Source organism: Aptenodytes patagonicus, chromosome Z, assembly GCF_965638725.1.
Source record: "Aptenodytes patagonicus chromosome Z, bAptPat1.pri.cur, whole genome shotgun sequence".
NCBI lineage: Eukaryota > Metazoa > Chordata > Aves > Sphenisciformes > Spheniscidae > Aptenodytes > Aptenodytes patagonicus.
Window position 1 is genome coordinate 32289481 of NC_134982.1, and position 16355 is coordinate 32305835.

The following is a 16355-nucleotide window of genomic DNA, read 5'->3' on the forward strand; positions in this document are numbered from 1 at the left end:
TAAGTGTGGTGTTCTTAGAATATCTGTAGATTGACATTAGGTCCAGTTACCTCATTCAGAGTTGTTATGTGTCAGCCCTCTGCCTTTCCTAAGTTGCCTGTAAGTGCCAGTTGCTCTGGCGGGAGCTAACGTAAATGTCAGATTTTGCAATTTCTAGTTTTAGGTGTACAAAATTTATGCACACTATGCTGTTTGGGCCTGGCAACCAAGCCTTTAGTAAGAGTGTTTAAACTGATCATATTTCCTATAGAGGAAATTATTTCTTCATAATTAATAATATTATCATCCCACTTCTTGACAGAGACATGTTGTAGGCTGCATATATTTTCACTGGTACAGAAACTGTTTATAAAACTGGTTATGAAAACTTAGTAAATGAATAAGGCTGCTTGTAAATGTGATGATAACCCTTGTGTCAGCAAATTATAATGATGAATCTTTATTAAGATATGGAATTGAAACAAAATTTTTATATTTTTGAAGGCAGGAATGACACATGTGGGGTAGATTGTGAAGAAATTTGTTTTGCTAGTTCATGTTTCCAACAACCAGATGAATAAATAGAGCTTCAGGGACTTCGATGCATTTGAGCTGATTTATTCTAGCTGATAACCACTGAGTCTTACAGCCTTGATTATTATACCTGTTTATGTATTAGGATATACTTGCAGCCATATAAATGGGGTATTCTGACTTGAATAAAATCTATTTGCTTTGTTTGGAAGAATAATTTTAGATAGATAAACCTACCTTTATTTAAGGACGTTACTTAGCATCTGAAGTTCTACTGAAAACAAAACAAAGTATGATTCATAAGATGTAATTTGACTTGTGAAAGACTGAAGGAAGTGGTGCAGAATATCATAGTATCAAAAACTAGCTGAACTTGCTATCAAAGGAAAATGTGGCTTGGATTTCCCATGTAATTAGGATCGGTGCTTCAAGTTACCTAGTCAGTGATGACCATGGCTGATGGGCGAACCTTCTCTTAGACCCTTTCTTCATTCATACTACGTCCATCTCTTTGGTGGCAGATTTTGCGGCTTGTATCACTCTGAATGAAGCCATGACATTTTGAACTGTTAACAGGCTTTCTAAACTTCTTTAATCAGGATGCTAATAATAAGTTCTCAAAAAAAAAAAAAAAGGCCCCCCCTGCCCCCAAAGATTAATCAAAGTGTTCCATTGTTAATCCTCACAAAATACTACAGAGCAAAGAAATATCTACAATAAAAAAAACCCCAACCCATACATGGTTATTTCCATTCACAGTTATTGGATCTTTGTGCGTCTTTTAGTTGATGCTCCTAGTGATGGTCCCATAAACACAAACCTCCTTTCTTTATTTGTAATGGCATATTTAAGGTTTTATGATCCTCTTTGTTGCTAGCTTACAAGTTCAGAGTTGTAGGAATTCTAATGCTGCAAATAGGTGGGGTTTTTTAGTTGCTATTTATGTTATTACTGACATTATATAACCAATATTTCTTGCAGGACTTACAAACATACTGTGATTTTCCTGATATCATTGATGTCAGCATTAAACAAGCAAGCCAAGAAGGCTCCAGTGAGAGAAGAATTGTCACCATTCACAAACAAGACAGCAAGAATCTGGTCTGTTTACTTTGCTTGCTGTTTTTTCAAATAGATGTTGCTTTGAGCGGACTGTGTGATTGTGTAATTGCTGTGGTATTTATAGCATTGTATAACTAATTACCATGTTAATTAAGCATGAGGTAAAACTAAATGCGTTTCAGCAGTGTAAGCGGTGTATTGGAACACCAAAGGTCTCTTGCATTCAAAGCTCTGGGCGTGGACTGTAATAGAAATAGAGGTTTATAGCTGAGGGTAGTTTCTGATACACAGTTTGGTTCTTTTCTTTATTGAAGTCTTAAACCTGAGTCTGTGGTTTTAGCTATCGAGCATACTGTTTCCACGCTGTCATGGTAAACTGTCTACCAGTGACCAACACATTGAAAAAGGCTTCAAAATGCTCTGAAGGAATAAAGATACACCGAAAATGAGTATTGGGACAAAATTAATGTCACTGCTTTTACTGTTTAAAATTCTTGGAAGAAGATCTTAAGAAAGTATTTTATGCATGAATGTAAAAAGTTAAGGTGTTTCAGTTTGAACTCCAGCATTGCACTTGAGTCAGGCTTTCCAGCAGGTATAACTGTCACATAATTTTGTGGTGGGTTGACCTTGGCGGGACACCAGGTGCCCACTAAGCTGCTCTATCACTCCCCCTCCTCAACTGGACAGGGAAGAGTAAATATAACGAAAGGCTCATGGGTCGAGGTAAGGACAGGGAGATCACTCGCCAGTTACTGTCACAGGCAAAACAGACTCGACTTGGGGAAACTATTTTTAATTTATTACCAATCAAATCAGAGTAGGATAATGAGAAATAAAACCAAATATTAAAACACCTTCCCCCCACACACCTCCCTCCTTCATGGGCTCAACTTCACTCCCGAGTTTCTATACCTCCTCCCCCCACAGCAGCACAGAGGGATGGGGAATGAGGGTTGCGGTCAGTTCATCGCACCTTGTCTCTGCCGCTCCTTCCTCCTCACACTCTTGCGCTGCTCCAGTGTGGGGTCCCTCCCATGGGAGACAGTCCTCCACGAACGTCTCCAACGTGGGTCCTTCCCACAGGCTGCAGCTCTTCACAAACTGCTCCAGCGTGGGTCCTTTCCACAGGGTGCAGTTCTTCAGGAACAGACTGCCCCAGTGTGTGTCCCCCATGAGGTCACAAGTCCTGCCAGCAAACCTGCTCCAGCATCAGCTCCTCTCTCCATGGGGTCACAGGTCCTGCCAGGAGCCTGCTTCAGCACGGGCTTCCCACAGGGTCACAGCCTCCTTCGGGCATCTACCTGCTGTGGCGTGGCGTCTTCCACAGGCTGCAGGTGGATATCTGCTCTGCCATTAACCTCCATGGGCCGCAGGGGAACAGCCTGCCTCACCATGGTCTTCACCATAGGCTGCAGGGGAATCTCTGCTCCGGTGCCTGGAGCACCTCCTCCCCCTCCTCCTTCACTGTCCTTGGTGTCTGCAGGGCTGTTTCTCTCACATATTCTCACTCCTCTCTCTGGCTGCTGTTGCACATTAGTTTTTTTGCCCTTCTTAACTGTGTTGTCACAGAGGCGCTACCACCATTGCTGATGGGCTCAGCTTTGGCCAGCGGCAGGTCTGTCTTGGAGCTAGCTGGCATTGGCTCTATTGGTCATGGGTGAAGCTTCTAGCAGCTTCTCACAGAAGCCACCCTTATAGCCCCCCCGCTACCAAAACTTTGCCACGCAAACCCAATACAAGTTGTTTCTTCTTTTATCTCCAGGACTGATCTGTGGGTCTTCAGGGCTCCGCATCTCAGGCATTTGTGTGACTGGAGAGCTTCCTCTGTGTGTGTGTGAAAAAGTTGTATACAGCTTAGGTACTTCTTTTCTGTAAAAATTATTTTTGAAAATTCCAAAAATATTTCAATAAGCATTAACTAGTTTTAGTCTCTCTCTAATGGTGCTTTTTAAAAAAAAGGCATATGGTTTACTTTCATTTATAGTAGAATTGTGATTCACATTCATTTCCTGCATTAATGGCACAGAATTAATGACCTGTTAAGAATTTGAAATTTTTTCAAGGCTTTTTATTGAAACGTAAGAGTAGCTGGAATCTCTGTGATGTGCATCTATGATGCTGAGAGCATAACAGTATTTCAGATTGGTGGAGGAGGCTTCCTTAATCTTGAGCCATTAAAATTCTCTTTAAAAATTCTCAGTAGCAGTAGTTAGGTACTTGACTGCATATTTTTCTGAGGGTAAAAGTGACTTTCCTAGAGCTTGTCTAAAAAAACTACTGAAGAGTAAGGCAGAGTAGGAAAAAGTGCAGTAGCTGCTGTTTTGCTTATAATTTGTGTGGACACTTTGCACACCAGAATTAGTGGATGTGTAAATTAGAATTTGTGATTTAGTTTAACCTGTTACACAGCTAGCAGAATTCATTATAGAAATGCAGTTTACACAGTTTTAGGATACATGGATTGATTAAAATGGCTGGATTTCAGTTCTGTTGTTTGTGTGGGTTTTCCCAATCATGTTGAAACAGCTGAAAAGGTAGTTATTTCCAGGTCCTCTTTTAATAAGGAGTTTGAAGACTCCGAACAAATTCTTGGCATGTGATCAAAAGCACCAGCTTTTTTATTGCTATCTGGCAAAGAACTCACAAAGGAATTGTGTTCAGCTACTAAGTGTGTCCCCAGTGTCATAGGCAAACGTGTGCAGCACGTACTAAAGCCTGTTCTGTTGGGCTACGCTACTGAATGAAATCTAGTGCAACTCTGTAGATGGTAGAGTAGCACTTCTCTGTTGAAGAAAAGACGGCCTTTAATGCTTTCATACAACTGCAAAAATATTAAGAAAATATAGATAATTATATAAAAATAGACTGTATTTTCCTTTATTGGCAGTAATAAATGTTGTTACAGATGGATTTAATTTTGCCCAGCTCTTACCTGTTGAATGTATTCTGCATAGACCTTTTCCACACCCCGTTTTCCTTTGACCACATTATTATTCTCCCTGATTCCATCCATTGCACCTCTCTTCAAAGTAGTTAAACATCAGCTTCTATCTATGATCCAGCTCAGGATGCCAGTTTTTGCTGACTAGTAGTTAAATTTTCAGGCAGGTACTTTTCTAGAGATTTTTCTTTGCTACTTGAAGGCGGACCCATAAATGTTTGATAAATAAAAGCTTTCCTTTAGGAAAAAAAAAACAACACTGTGATGCCAGTGCAGTAGGTGTCTGCCATCTGCTCAGTTTTTCCCTTTCAAATGTTCTGTCTTGTCAGCATTCCTCTACTGTTTCATATATTTAGAGTAAGGGTTTTTTTATGGCAGATTTGTTTGGTTTGGGTTTAATTTTGAACATTGAAGATTACTAACAAGTTTTGGGTGGCACCAGGAAGGTAGAACTATACAAACAGTAGTTAAAAACAGCCTGGATATCTTTAATGTGTATATATATTTATATCTTTTATACCATTACCATATCCAGTAATTTTGTGTTGCCTATTAAATACTGAAATTCTCAATCTCTCTCTCTCAACCCCCCCCTTATTCTCCCCCGGCAATTTAACAGGAGGCTGAATTTCAGTCATTAAGAGAAGCTCTCTCCTTTGTATCATTAATTGATGGATATTACAGATTAACTGCGGATGCCCACCATTACCTCTGTAAAGAAGTGGCACCACCATCAGTCCTTGAAAATATCCAAAGCAACTGCCATGGACCAATTTTGTAAGCAATTTTTTAGCAATATTAACAAGGTGATACGATTTTTGAAAGATGAACTTTAGTTGACTGTGGACATCTTGAAATGTGTATTTATTACATTTATGTAACATAAAATGCTTTACATTTTTCCTCTTATTTTTCACTTTGCAAAATACAATGCCTTCTTGATGTATTATAAAAAATAAATGGAAAGATTCTGGTTTTAATTTTCTTCCCTTAGAATTCTTTTTTTCAAGTGAGACAGGCAGCAAAGTCGTGATGCTGATTTTACAGAATTATAGTTACTACCATGGCAGCAACATCCAGTATCATAGACAGAGGATCTCATGTTTTCACTGCAGCCTCTAGCAGTTATATTATCTGAGTGCCAAGGGGAAAAAGGCAAATTCAGATAACACTGTCTTCAATATTTGAGCAAGGATTGCAGTAAACTGCTAGCCATATAAATTGGAGGTTTTGTTTGTAATTAAGGAATGTTGTCTTCATCCTTGTTTGCTTGCTTTGTTGGTGTTTTTTTTAAGAGGAAGAATTTAGTACCTTCACTGAATTTTTTTAACTTTTTTTTAATAGTTCATATAGTATTGTTTATTGTTTGCAGAAGCACACATGGGAGCTTAGAAATATTTTGTAGGCAGAAGAAAATTGGTAATTGCTTTAGCCTACAGAAAGCTTGAAAGCTGATACATGCAAGATACGTTGCATGAAATATATGCTCTGTCTACTCAGCAGTGCTATTCATACAGAATAGTTCTGTAAATTTCCCGGTGACAGAAAGAGGATAGGTGCTATAACCTTCAGAAGAGATGAAGGAGGAGAGGGATGGAGACCTATACAGTTCTAATCACATTCCTTGCACCAATGACTAATGCTGTATATTGACCTTCATTTAGGACTGTTTAGAAGTATGTGCAATGAGCCTAGACCTTTCCAAGCCATTCTATTCTTCATTCCCTGAGATGGATAGAAATAGTTGGTTAGCAAGGCTTGTTTAAGGAGAAATTGGTTCTTGTAGTAACAAATGACGTTTTACTTCAACTCCTCTTTCTTGTTAGCCCTTTCCCAAGTTAAACCCACCTTTTTCACCCACACAAATATTTTGCTAATTATAGCTTATTTATTAGGCAGTTTTATTACAGTTTCTTCCATAATGGATGTTGAAAGTCATACTATAAGCCTAGGGGAATATACTTTTTTAGGCTAAAAGTTTTCCCATCAAATAAATAATTGCGGTGTTTTCAGTATTAAGAATTTTTAATATACTGTTCTCTACATAAGCAGCCACCCTGAATATTGGAAAATAAAGGGACAAAAAGATTAACTTGAAGTTGTAAAAAATTGAGAGTTTGGATTGTTGTCGTATTAGATATCTGATAATAGTGCTCATTGGCCAATCTCTGATGTTCCTGGATTTTGAAATTATGCAATATTAAACATTTTCTTTTTACTATAGCATGGAATTTGCTATCAGTAAACTGAAGAAAGCGGGTAATCAGACTGGTTTCTACGTTCTTCGTTGCAGTCCTAAAGATTTTAAAAAATACTTCCTCACCTTTGCTATAGAGGTTTGTATTCTGCCTTAGTACCTGTATAATCATTGTTGTGTTATAAGAATGAGCCTGGGATGTTCAGTAAATGATTCTGAATTTTCTCTTCAGAATGTTTGTCTGATGTGTATATTCTATAGCTACTTCTGTCAGATTGGCCAACTTTCAGGGTCTTGTGAGAAACATCAAAATATTTGTATGGTAAAGAACCACTAATGACGCATACCATATGTGTCAGGTTCTATGCCTATGTACCTATGCCTAGGAGAACAAGACAGGTGGAGGGAAGAGAGCTCGAGAGTTTTGGGGACGGTGACATGGCTCTTGGGACTGTAGTAAATGTTTAGGTGGTGGACCGGTTTGTTTTGGGTTTTTTTCTTTTTTTAAGGTTTGGGTTTTTTAGTTGGATTTTTTTCCTGGGATTTCCGCCCCCTCCCCCCTCCTGAATAGGGCTTAGTTAGACTGAGTGTACAGCCTTTGGTGATCTGAGAGTGTCTCTCCTTCACAGGTTCTTCTGGGTTTGGGTCCTGTCCCCATCCCCAGTGCTGGGCCAGCCAGATTATTTGGCAGCTGTTACATCAACACAGATCTCCTGCTGGATATCTGGTGTTAGCTAGAGTGGGAGCCACCCTTGAAATGCCTGCAGTTCTCATGCAGCTAAAGAACCAGATGTACCTCTCCTCTGTGTGATTGCAGTTAATGATAATACAGTACTTTAATATTGCTGTTACCTAATTCCATGATCTTGTTCCAAGGATGGGCTTCTCTTTAATTAAATTAACAGAGCTACCTTTGGGTTTTTGACTAGGGAAGGATTACCTTCATGGGTTTTCCTGCTGGTTTGCAGCAAGCTAGCAAGTTTGCTAAATACTGTCAGAGATATGTACATCTCTAAAAATGACAAAATAACGTTGATGTTATTATAATAATGATGGAGAAGTAAACAGCCATTTTAAGACCAGTTTCACAAAAATTTCGTCAGTGAAGTACGTTTGATAGGGAATTTTTTAGATTAAGAGATCAGTCCCTGAGCAAGCTTAGAGAGTCAAAGTCTGAGAGTCAAGCTTGTGAGTTAAGTCTGCCATTAACTGACCTAGCCACATTTTTTTTTTCTTGTTTTGATTCTTTCTGGGCAAGCTGTTAGGCCTTAGAGATTCAGAATTTGTTGGAACATTTTCCACAGTGTTGACGTGAAAGCACTATTAAGAGCTCCTCTTGTTTAAAAATGTTTAATGGGAACTTTTCAAGACTCATTGTAAAAATAATTCAGTGCGTATTAAAAATCTGTGCTAGGAACTAATTGCTTAGAACTGTACTGTAGACAACAGAAAAATAGAAATACAGCTGAGATCTCAAAATGCTTGCCAAAATAATATGGAGCATAAGCATTTGGGCTATGGCTTCCAACAAAATTTTGTTTTGATATTATACCATGTAAGGGCGCAGAAGCTTTCATTACTAGCTCTGAAAGATTTTTGCTAGGATCCATTATCTGTTTTCTCAGCTCCATCTTTGCAGATTTTGTAACATTTGTTTTTCTTAGCATCAACACGCTAATTCCAGTGATGGGAGTAGAATCATGTTTTCTCAGAATCAATATTGTATAGTGAGAACAAAATAACAAATTATGGTAATATTTTGCTGAAGAATTCTTTCTTTAATTAGGGGAGTGCTATACATTTAAATAAGCTTTTAAATACTAAATATTGGTCAATATTTATTTTTAATGGAAAAAATATCTGCAGCGTGAGAATACCACTGATTATAAGCACTGCTTAATTACGAAGAATGAGAATGGAGAATATAATCTTAGTGGAACCAAGAGAAGTTTTGGTAATCTTAAGGATCTGTTGACCTGTTACCAGACAGAAACTGTCCGTTCAGACAGCATAATTTTCCAGTTCATCAAATGCTGTCCTCCAAAACCAAAAGGTAAGAGAGATATTATTTCTAGGCAGAAGGGTTTCTAACTTTTAGATTAAAGATTTAAAAATAAGTTAACATTAAATGACTCTCAGGTAAGTAGATACATCTGTTTGTGTGGGTTTTTTTAAATTTCACTGACCTATTTATTCATCTTCTTAGTTGTAGTTCTCAGTCCTAGTGTCTGCCAAATTTTACTTTGTTATAAGATGGTCTTCCAGAAGGAATCATGGCAGCCAGTTTCATGATTAGAAGCAAAACTGGTTTCTTAATTGCAGTGGATTGTGTGCAGCAGCATGTCTTGAGAAGGAAAGAGCTACTAAATGTATCATTTCTCACTGAGGATAGTTCCATAAGCAGTGGAGTCAACAATGCCAGTGAATTTGTTTCATTGTTTGTTGACATCTTATTATGCCAAGGCTGCAGTGTGATTTCAACTTCTTTTTAACGCTGAAAAATACACATGGAGTAGAGCTCCTGCCTGAGGAGTGGATTTTTCTTGAATCTACATTAAAGGTTTTTGCCTAGCTTTGATATTCATATCTTTCTCCTTTATGAATTCTGATAACGTCTGCCCTTTTTGCTTATTATAAGTAGTACTGCTTACAGTTAATAGCCTTTGTCTCTATCCAAGCCCCTATTTAAACAAAAAATCTAGAGAACAGACTATTTGATATCACTTTTACCTCTCAAATTTGATTGAAATTAGACAATGGATTCAAAAGCTTAGAAAAGATTTGATAAGTAAATACATATGCACATTGCAGAGAATAGTTTTGTAACCTTATTTCCATCGAAATCAAACAAAAATGTATACGCGTCAGAATTATAAATGATTGAATAAATATAATTGCACATGCATGCACAGCTATACCCACAAATATGTACCTGTCAGCTTTAGTTTTACTAACAGACCTGCTCTACTTCATGGAGAGCCTTTTTTCAAAATCACTCAAAGAATAATTACTCTGGTAAACATAAGGCAGTGAGGATCACTAAAGTGCTGCTGGGGCAAAAATATGTAAAAGCTTTAAAGAGGCATCAGAGAGATAGGCATGTCTTTAACAGAATGACTTTGGAATATAAAAGAAAAAGGTGGCTTACATCCCCTTTTTCCATCCCTGATTATTATTGCAAATACAGCAGAAGTTAAAATGTGAAAGGAGGCAGGAATATTTTCAGAATATTTTCAAAAGTAGGAGTACTTAAGAAACGTAAAATAGCTGAGTGAACCTAAATGTTCTTACTGATTAGAAAAAAATCAGACTTTGAATTTGTGTAATGAAATACTGTGTAGCTTCTTGAATAAACTGATTTCAATGTGATACCTTCTTTTTGTTGGAATAACAGCTTCTCATTAATAATCCTTCTGAAATAATATTGTTTTAGTTTGATATTTTACAAATTTACTTTGTTTTTCTTTTCCCCACCCTCTTTCTTCTCCCAGATAAATCAAATCTCCTAGTCTTCAGAAGCAATAGTGTTTCTGATGTACCTTCATCACCTACGCTACAGAGACACAATAATGTCAACCAGATGGTCTTTCACAAAATCCGGAATGAGGACTTGATATTCGTAAGTCCATTAGTTGCTTCTTCCACTGCAGATGCTTGGTTTAACACACACTAAGTTTTAAAAAACTCAGCATATGTTTAAAACAGCCTTATCTGAGCAAGGAGATTTTGCTGTAATCTTCCCTTAGAGTTGTGAGAGAAAAGATTTTTTTTTTTAATTTTCCATTGATACAAATAATTTTTTTTTTTTAAATAAGTAGTGTCCTTTTGACTACCATAGCAGTTGTTTTCTTTACTTCTAGGGATGTCTAAATACATCTTAATAACAGCAATTCCTCCTCTCTGGTTCTTGCAGCAAGTTATTTTCTGAGATCCTTGAGGAGTCAATAAAAAATAAGCAAAGATTTAAGCTGTTTCTGATAAGGTTGCTTCCTTGTCCCCTCAGTCTGACTCTAGAGGTGTGCTAGCTGTAAAGATTTGCATATGTGTTACTTAAGGTGGTTGTTTAAGAGACTTTTTGCAAAACAGGCAGAAATTTCTGATTTTTTCTCCATCTGTGTCCTTACTGTCTTTTAGGAGGAGAGTCTTGGACAGGGCACATTTACAAAGATTTTCAAAGGTGTAAGGAAAGAAGTGGGAGACTATGGCCAGCTCCATCAAACTGAAGTTCTTTTAAAAGTGCTGGATAAAGTGCATAGAAACTACTCTGAGGTTGGTGTCATGGTTGACTGCTATATTACACTTGTCCATGCTATGTTGAGCATTACTTCTCGTACAATAAACGAGTATTTGTTACATGGTAGAGGGTTGTAGGTTGAACCAAGCTCACTCTTGGCCTCGTGACACTGAGAGGATGGATTTAAGACTGGCTTTGGGAAGTACACCTATATACTGTATTTCCCCTCTCCCCATCATCTGTCAGAGAACTCAGAGCTACACACTGAGAGCCAGACAACGGTTTCTTTGTATGATACAAGTACCACAGGAGAGGTAGTATGGCCACAGAATTACCTTTACCAGTAAATTCATTATGTACAGATGAGGGACCAGCATTTATGGAAAATTACTTTATTTTGGTAGACTATCTTCAATGTTTTGGAGTCATACTGATTCTCCAGTAAAATAAACATTTCACATCAAGTCATAAAAAACTAAGTATTATGTATGAGAAACACTTGCCATATGTAGAATCATCCATATTCATTTAGACTTTTCACTGTTTGAGTGAAGCTGTGAGCAAACCTGAAATGCCTTTGTGCAAAAACTAATACACTGGTAATGTAATTGAGCCCAAGATTGTGTATGTAAGAATTTAATTTTAAAGACTTTAACAAGATGTGGTCGTGTTTAGTATATTAATGTAACTTTATATGGCTGTTTATTGTTTATTTTGATTATATAATTGTATCAAATACCTAATTAATCTAGCTGTATTTACAGCAAGCAGAGAGCCAGTCCATTGTTTACTGAACTTTTCAATTACTTAAGACAAATCTATATGAAAATGTAAGCAAAAAAGGAAAAGATATGTCGGATAGATAATATTCATAAGCAATGTAGGCATACACTTTGGACAATTGAAAACAATAAAGAAACTATAACCCATATTTTAATTTTAATAAGCTGGGTAAAATACTTACTTACTGGGTAAAATAACTTCTAAAGTTAAGTGAAAGTCAGTTGTTAAAAGGACTGAGTACAGAAATACAATTATAGTCACATGAAGGAGCATGTGCTAATTTTGACCTTGTTTTGTTGGGTGAATAATCAGTACACAAGCAAGTGTAGTTGGAGATGCCACTGAAGAGAATAAAAAAATGACCAAAGAAATAAAAGCATCTGAAACCTTCCTGACAAAGTTAGGTAAGGTCTCACAGTAGTGGATGAGTGATATAGTACTTCTTGTCTTTTAACTTAATAATGTGCTATGAAGAAATAAATTGGAAACTGAAGAGTGCGTCATGAATTTGTCTGCTGTTTACTTAGTTAACTGACATGGAAGAAAAGTTCCTTTTTAAAATGTGGAGATACACCTGCCTGCAGAAAAAGAGATTGCTAACCTCTCTGGAATGTGGATTATCAGTTATTTAAAAAAACAAACAAACAAACCTAAACCAACTACAAACAATGTAAAATATGTTACACGGGGTCTTTGCAATGAGGTGGAAGTTGAAATATTTTTTAAAATGCACGTTTTTAATAAATTTATTAGAAATCATGTAATGTTTTGGGGGTTTGTTTTCATGGATATTTATTCTCAATCTCTCTCTCTCCTTCCTCAAAGTCCTTTTTTGAGGCAGCAAGTATGATGAGCCAGCTTTCTTACAAACATTTGGTGTTAAATTATGGAGTCTGCGTATGTGGAGAGGAGAGTAAGTAAAATTAATTATCTTTTATACTAATTTTATACAGCTGTCATTAGAGTTTGCTGTTGGTTCTGGGGAAAAAAAGAAGACAACCTGTCACACCAGCTGGACACCCAATACATGTTCACACTGCAGTAGTATTAGTCTTGGTGTCTGAGAACTAGTTAATACGGTGATAACAAAGAAAATGGAAAAATTGTGTAAATACAGTCAGTGTGAATAGTAACCTGTGTAAATGACTCAGTCACGTCTGTTCTGTCTGAAAATCTCACTTTTGAAAAGTTTTGCTGAACTTCTGAAGTGACTGTTTGAAATGCCAGAAAAATTGCACACCTACATTGTATCAACTGTGGTTAGCTGGAAAGGGACGTGCTTGGCTACCCAAGAAAATCTTCATTTACTGTGATCAGAAACACAAGAAACTGCCACCCTTTCCCGCACATGTGCTGACTTTGTAAACACAGATACAGCTTTGTGAGGTTTGGTTTAGAGATCCCATTCTGAAGACATGAGGTCCTGTTATTTCAACAAAAACACTGCAAAATGTTAACAAAGGTAAAATCTTCGCATTGTCTACAGAAGTAGAATGTCTTTTCAGTTTAGCTTACTGCATTGTGTCTGTTTGTTAGTATCTTGGTTTTTTTAAGAACACCTGAAATACATTTATGACATCTTGTAATGAAATCTCAGTTTTGGATGCTTGCCATATGCTTATGTGTGCTATCTTTGAATATGTGCTGCTGGGTCTCACTTTGGCAGTTTTTCCTCTTCATTCAGTCTTTGGGCAGAAATGTCAGTTTGTCCTAAAACCATTTTTTTCCATGGTTAGAAATTTGTTACAAAAGGAAGCATTTTATAATAACTGTATAAACTTATTATGTAGATGGTTGTCTGCATTAAGAGAGAAGGAATTTGCAAAAGGGAGGGTGGATTCTGTATCAGGAGTTCTTCTCTTAGGAGGCTGGAAAAGGCACAGCACCATGTTTGGCTAAGAACTTGTTGCGCCAGTTCCTTTGCAAAAATGCCCACAAGTGTTTTTTCTAATTTATTCATTATGCCATGCATGGGGACCATATATAAAATTTCAGGTAGATCAAGTGTATAATTAAAAAAAAAAAAAAATCTAAAGATGTGTATGGTTACTTATTTCTCCTTTAGATCACAGTTGCCCTCTATAGACTGATGTATTTCTGAAGTCAAGAGACTTACTACAGTTTAGTAAGAGGCAGTTATTTTTTCTGTGGGTTACACACTTGCTGTACAGATTTGATGAAAATTGCTTCACATAATTGTAAAAAAAAAAGTTTGCTGTCTATAAAATGAATTTGTTATAAAAATCAGTTTATTTGTTATAACCAAATATAGTACCAGTAGTTACCAGTGTCTTTAGAGTCTAAACGAGAAGCACTGCAATGTGAGCATCTTGCAGCTGAAGGCAGGAGTTCAGTCATGCAATTTGAAATTATTGTATTGCAACTGATTAAGATTATGCAGTACTATGAAATGGATGTTGTTTCTTGGGTTATTCGCTGGATGACTGCATGGAGGCATATGTCATATATACACAAATTTTTGTTAGTGCAAATATTAGTCTGTTTTCAAGAACAACATCTTTTGTCAGTAAAGCATTGTATTTTTCACTAAGAATATAGATTGTAAACTGAAGTGAATGACTTGAATGTTATTTGATTCACTACATTGATATTGCTGTACACTACTATGCTTTATCAGAAGTTATTTATTGTGCCTTTTAAGTGAGGGTGGAAGGATGCTCACTGGATTTGTTAAGGTGGAAACCTATTCTGTAAAAAAAACCCTATTAAATCTAGTAATTTTGCATTTGAGAAGAAATTAGGCGAAATTCCACACGCTGAAGAAACACAAAGAAAGAATATTTGTGGCAATACTCAGATGTCACATAGCTTCAAATTTATAGTTAGTTCACCAACAAGGTATCAAAGAAAGAGATGGGTAGTACTAGAGTAGTGAATCTGTGCTGAAATTCCATTATTTGTTGTTGGTTTTAATTGTTACTCTTTTTACTATTTTAAATCAGACATCCTTGTACAAGAATATGTAAAATTTGGATCCTTGGACACGTATTTGAAAAAGAACAAAAATGTTATCAATATCTTGTGGAAGCTGGAAGTAGCCAAACAGTTGGCATTAGCCATGCATTTTCTGGTAAGTAGTTGAGTTTATTCTTCAGTTTTGTTAATGGCTGAATTCAAGTGTTTCAGGCTAATAAATGTAGAATGGCTGAGCTGTTACCCTACTTCTTGAAACTCTGGAGGGTATTTGAAAATAGGCTGGGGATATACCAGATGGTTAGTGGATGGCCAAGGACAGACCTTTGTATCTTGCACAAACTAATTGAATTTCCCATTCTTTTTTAATGCTTTATGTTTTAGCGTGAAAAAAAAACACATTTCCAGTAAATTCCACCACCACCCCACCTTCCCCCCGGAATCAGTCCTTCCTGGTTTTCCCACCTCAGCTGATGATGCTGAACATAAACTATTTCCTGGTAGTGTTAGTAGTTAACTACTGGGAGGTGAAAGCATTGTGCTGTTCAAACTGCTAGTACACTTTTTTGTGCATTAGGTCCCAACCTTACAGTCTGTTTAATTCAACATACAGGCCATTATTCGAGACAGGATATGTGATTAGATGAATCTTCCCTCTAACAGAGTTTAAATGTTCTTATATTCATTTTAAATGGATCATACTGATGGATCAGTATGCTTCAGAGTTAACATACATCAAATAGTTTTAAACTCGAAACTTTAGGTAGATAATTAAAATGAATGAAAATTAGCTAGAAACTATAACTCTGAGAGGAACTGATGAAATGTCTGAGATTTGATCAACTTAATCTATGATCATTATTTTCTTTGCTGATGTTTCCCTCGTGCTGTAAAGTATAGGTTTTTAAATACCTCTTCAACCATAAGATTTTTTTGTCAGTATGTAAAAGGTGCATTTCTGTTCATAGGAGGATAAAGGCCTTATTCATGGGAATGTCTGTGCAAAAAACATCTTGCTGATCAGAGAGGAAGACAGGAAGTCTGGAAACCTTCCATTTATAAAACTAAGTGATCCTGGCATCAGTATTACAGTTTTGCCAAGAGATAGTAAGTCTTTGTGTCAGCTTTCTTGTTTAATGCTTCTGACATGAAAAATAAGTTTGGGGTTTGTTTTTTTTTTCCTGACCACCACCTAAGGTACTTCTGTTACAGTAAGTTCCTTCATCCATCTGTCACTTTAAAATAATCTCTGCAGTCCTAGTCAGCAGTTTTGAGTGTATCTTCTTTATCAGCAAATAGCTACAGGAAATAAAGCCACAATTCTCCGTTGTGTGAGGTTTTTTCCCTGCTGTTCTCATTTTCAACTTTTTTTTCACTCGTAGTACTATTAGTGTGCTGTAATGTACCATGAGTAAGTGTGTTGCATCTGCAGGTAGCTTCTGGACTTAGTATCCTGTTATTGATCAAGATTAAATTGTTGTATTTTATAGCTTGGAGAGGCTTTCAGAGCTGAAAGTAAATGCACTTTTGAAAATGCTGCCTGGCAGTAGAAAATAATCTTCAGTGCATTTCTTGGTGAATACCTGAAGCCACTTGATGATGCTAAAAATACTGGATTATCATCTGCCATTGAGGCTGTTCTAATGCTTTATAAACAGCAAAATTAATTAAAAGAAAAGAAATTTAAA

General features: G+C 36.7%; 1 protein-coding gene across 1 annotated transcript in view; it reads left to right on the plus strand.

Moving 5' to 3' along the window:
* The window catches only part of JAK2 (Janus kinase 2), a 57057-nt gene that overhangs the window by 19460 nt on the left and 21242 nt on the right, over positions 1 to 16355 (plus strand). The window contains exons 7-15 of the mRNA XM_076362823.1: positions 1495 to 1614; positions 5139 to 5296; positions 6744 to 6855; positions 8583 to 8769; positions 10208 to 10335; positions 10851 to 10985; positions 12559 to 12646; positions 14697 to 14824; positions 15636 to 15774. Coding sequence (XP_076218938.1) covers positions 1495 to 1614; positions 5139 to 5296; positions 6744 to 6855; positions 8583 to 8769; positions 10208 to 10335; positions 10851 to 10985; positions 12559 to 12646; positions 14697 to 14824; positions 15636 to 15774 — 1195 coding nt within the window. The remainder of the gene's footprint in view (positions 1 to 1494; positions 1615 to 5138; positions 5297 to 6743; positions 6856 to 8582; positions 8770 to 10207; positions 10336 to 10850; positions 10986 to 12558; positions 12647 to 14696; positions 14825 to 15635; positions 15775 to 16355) is intronic.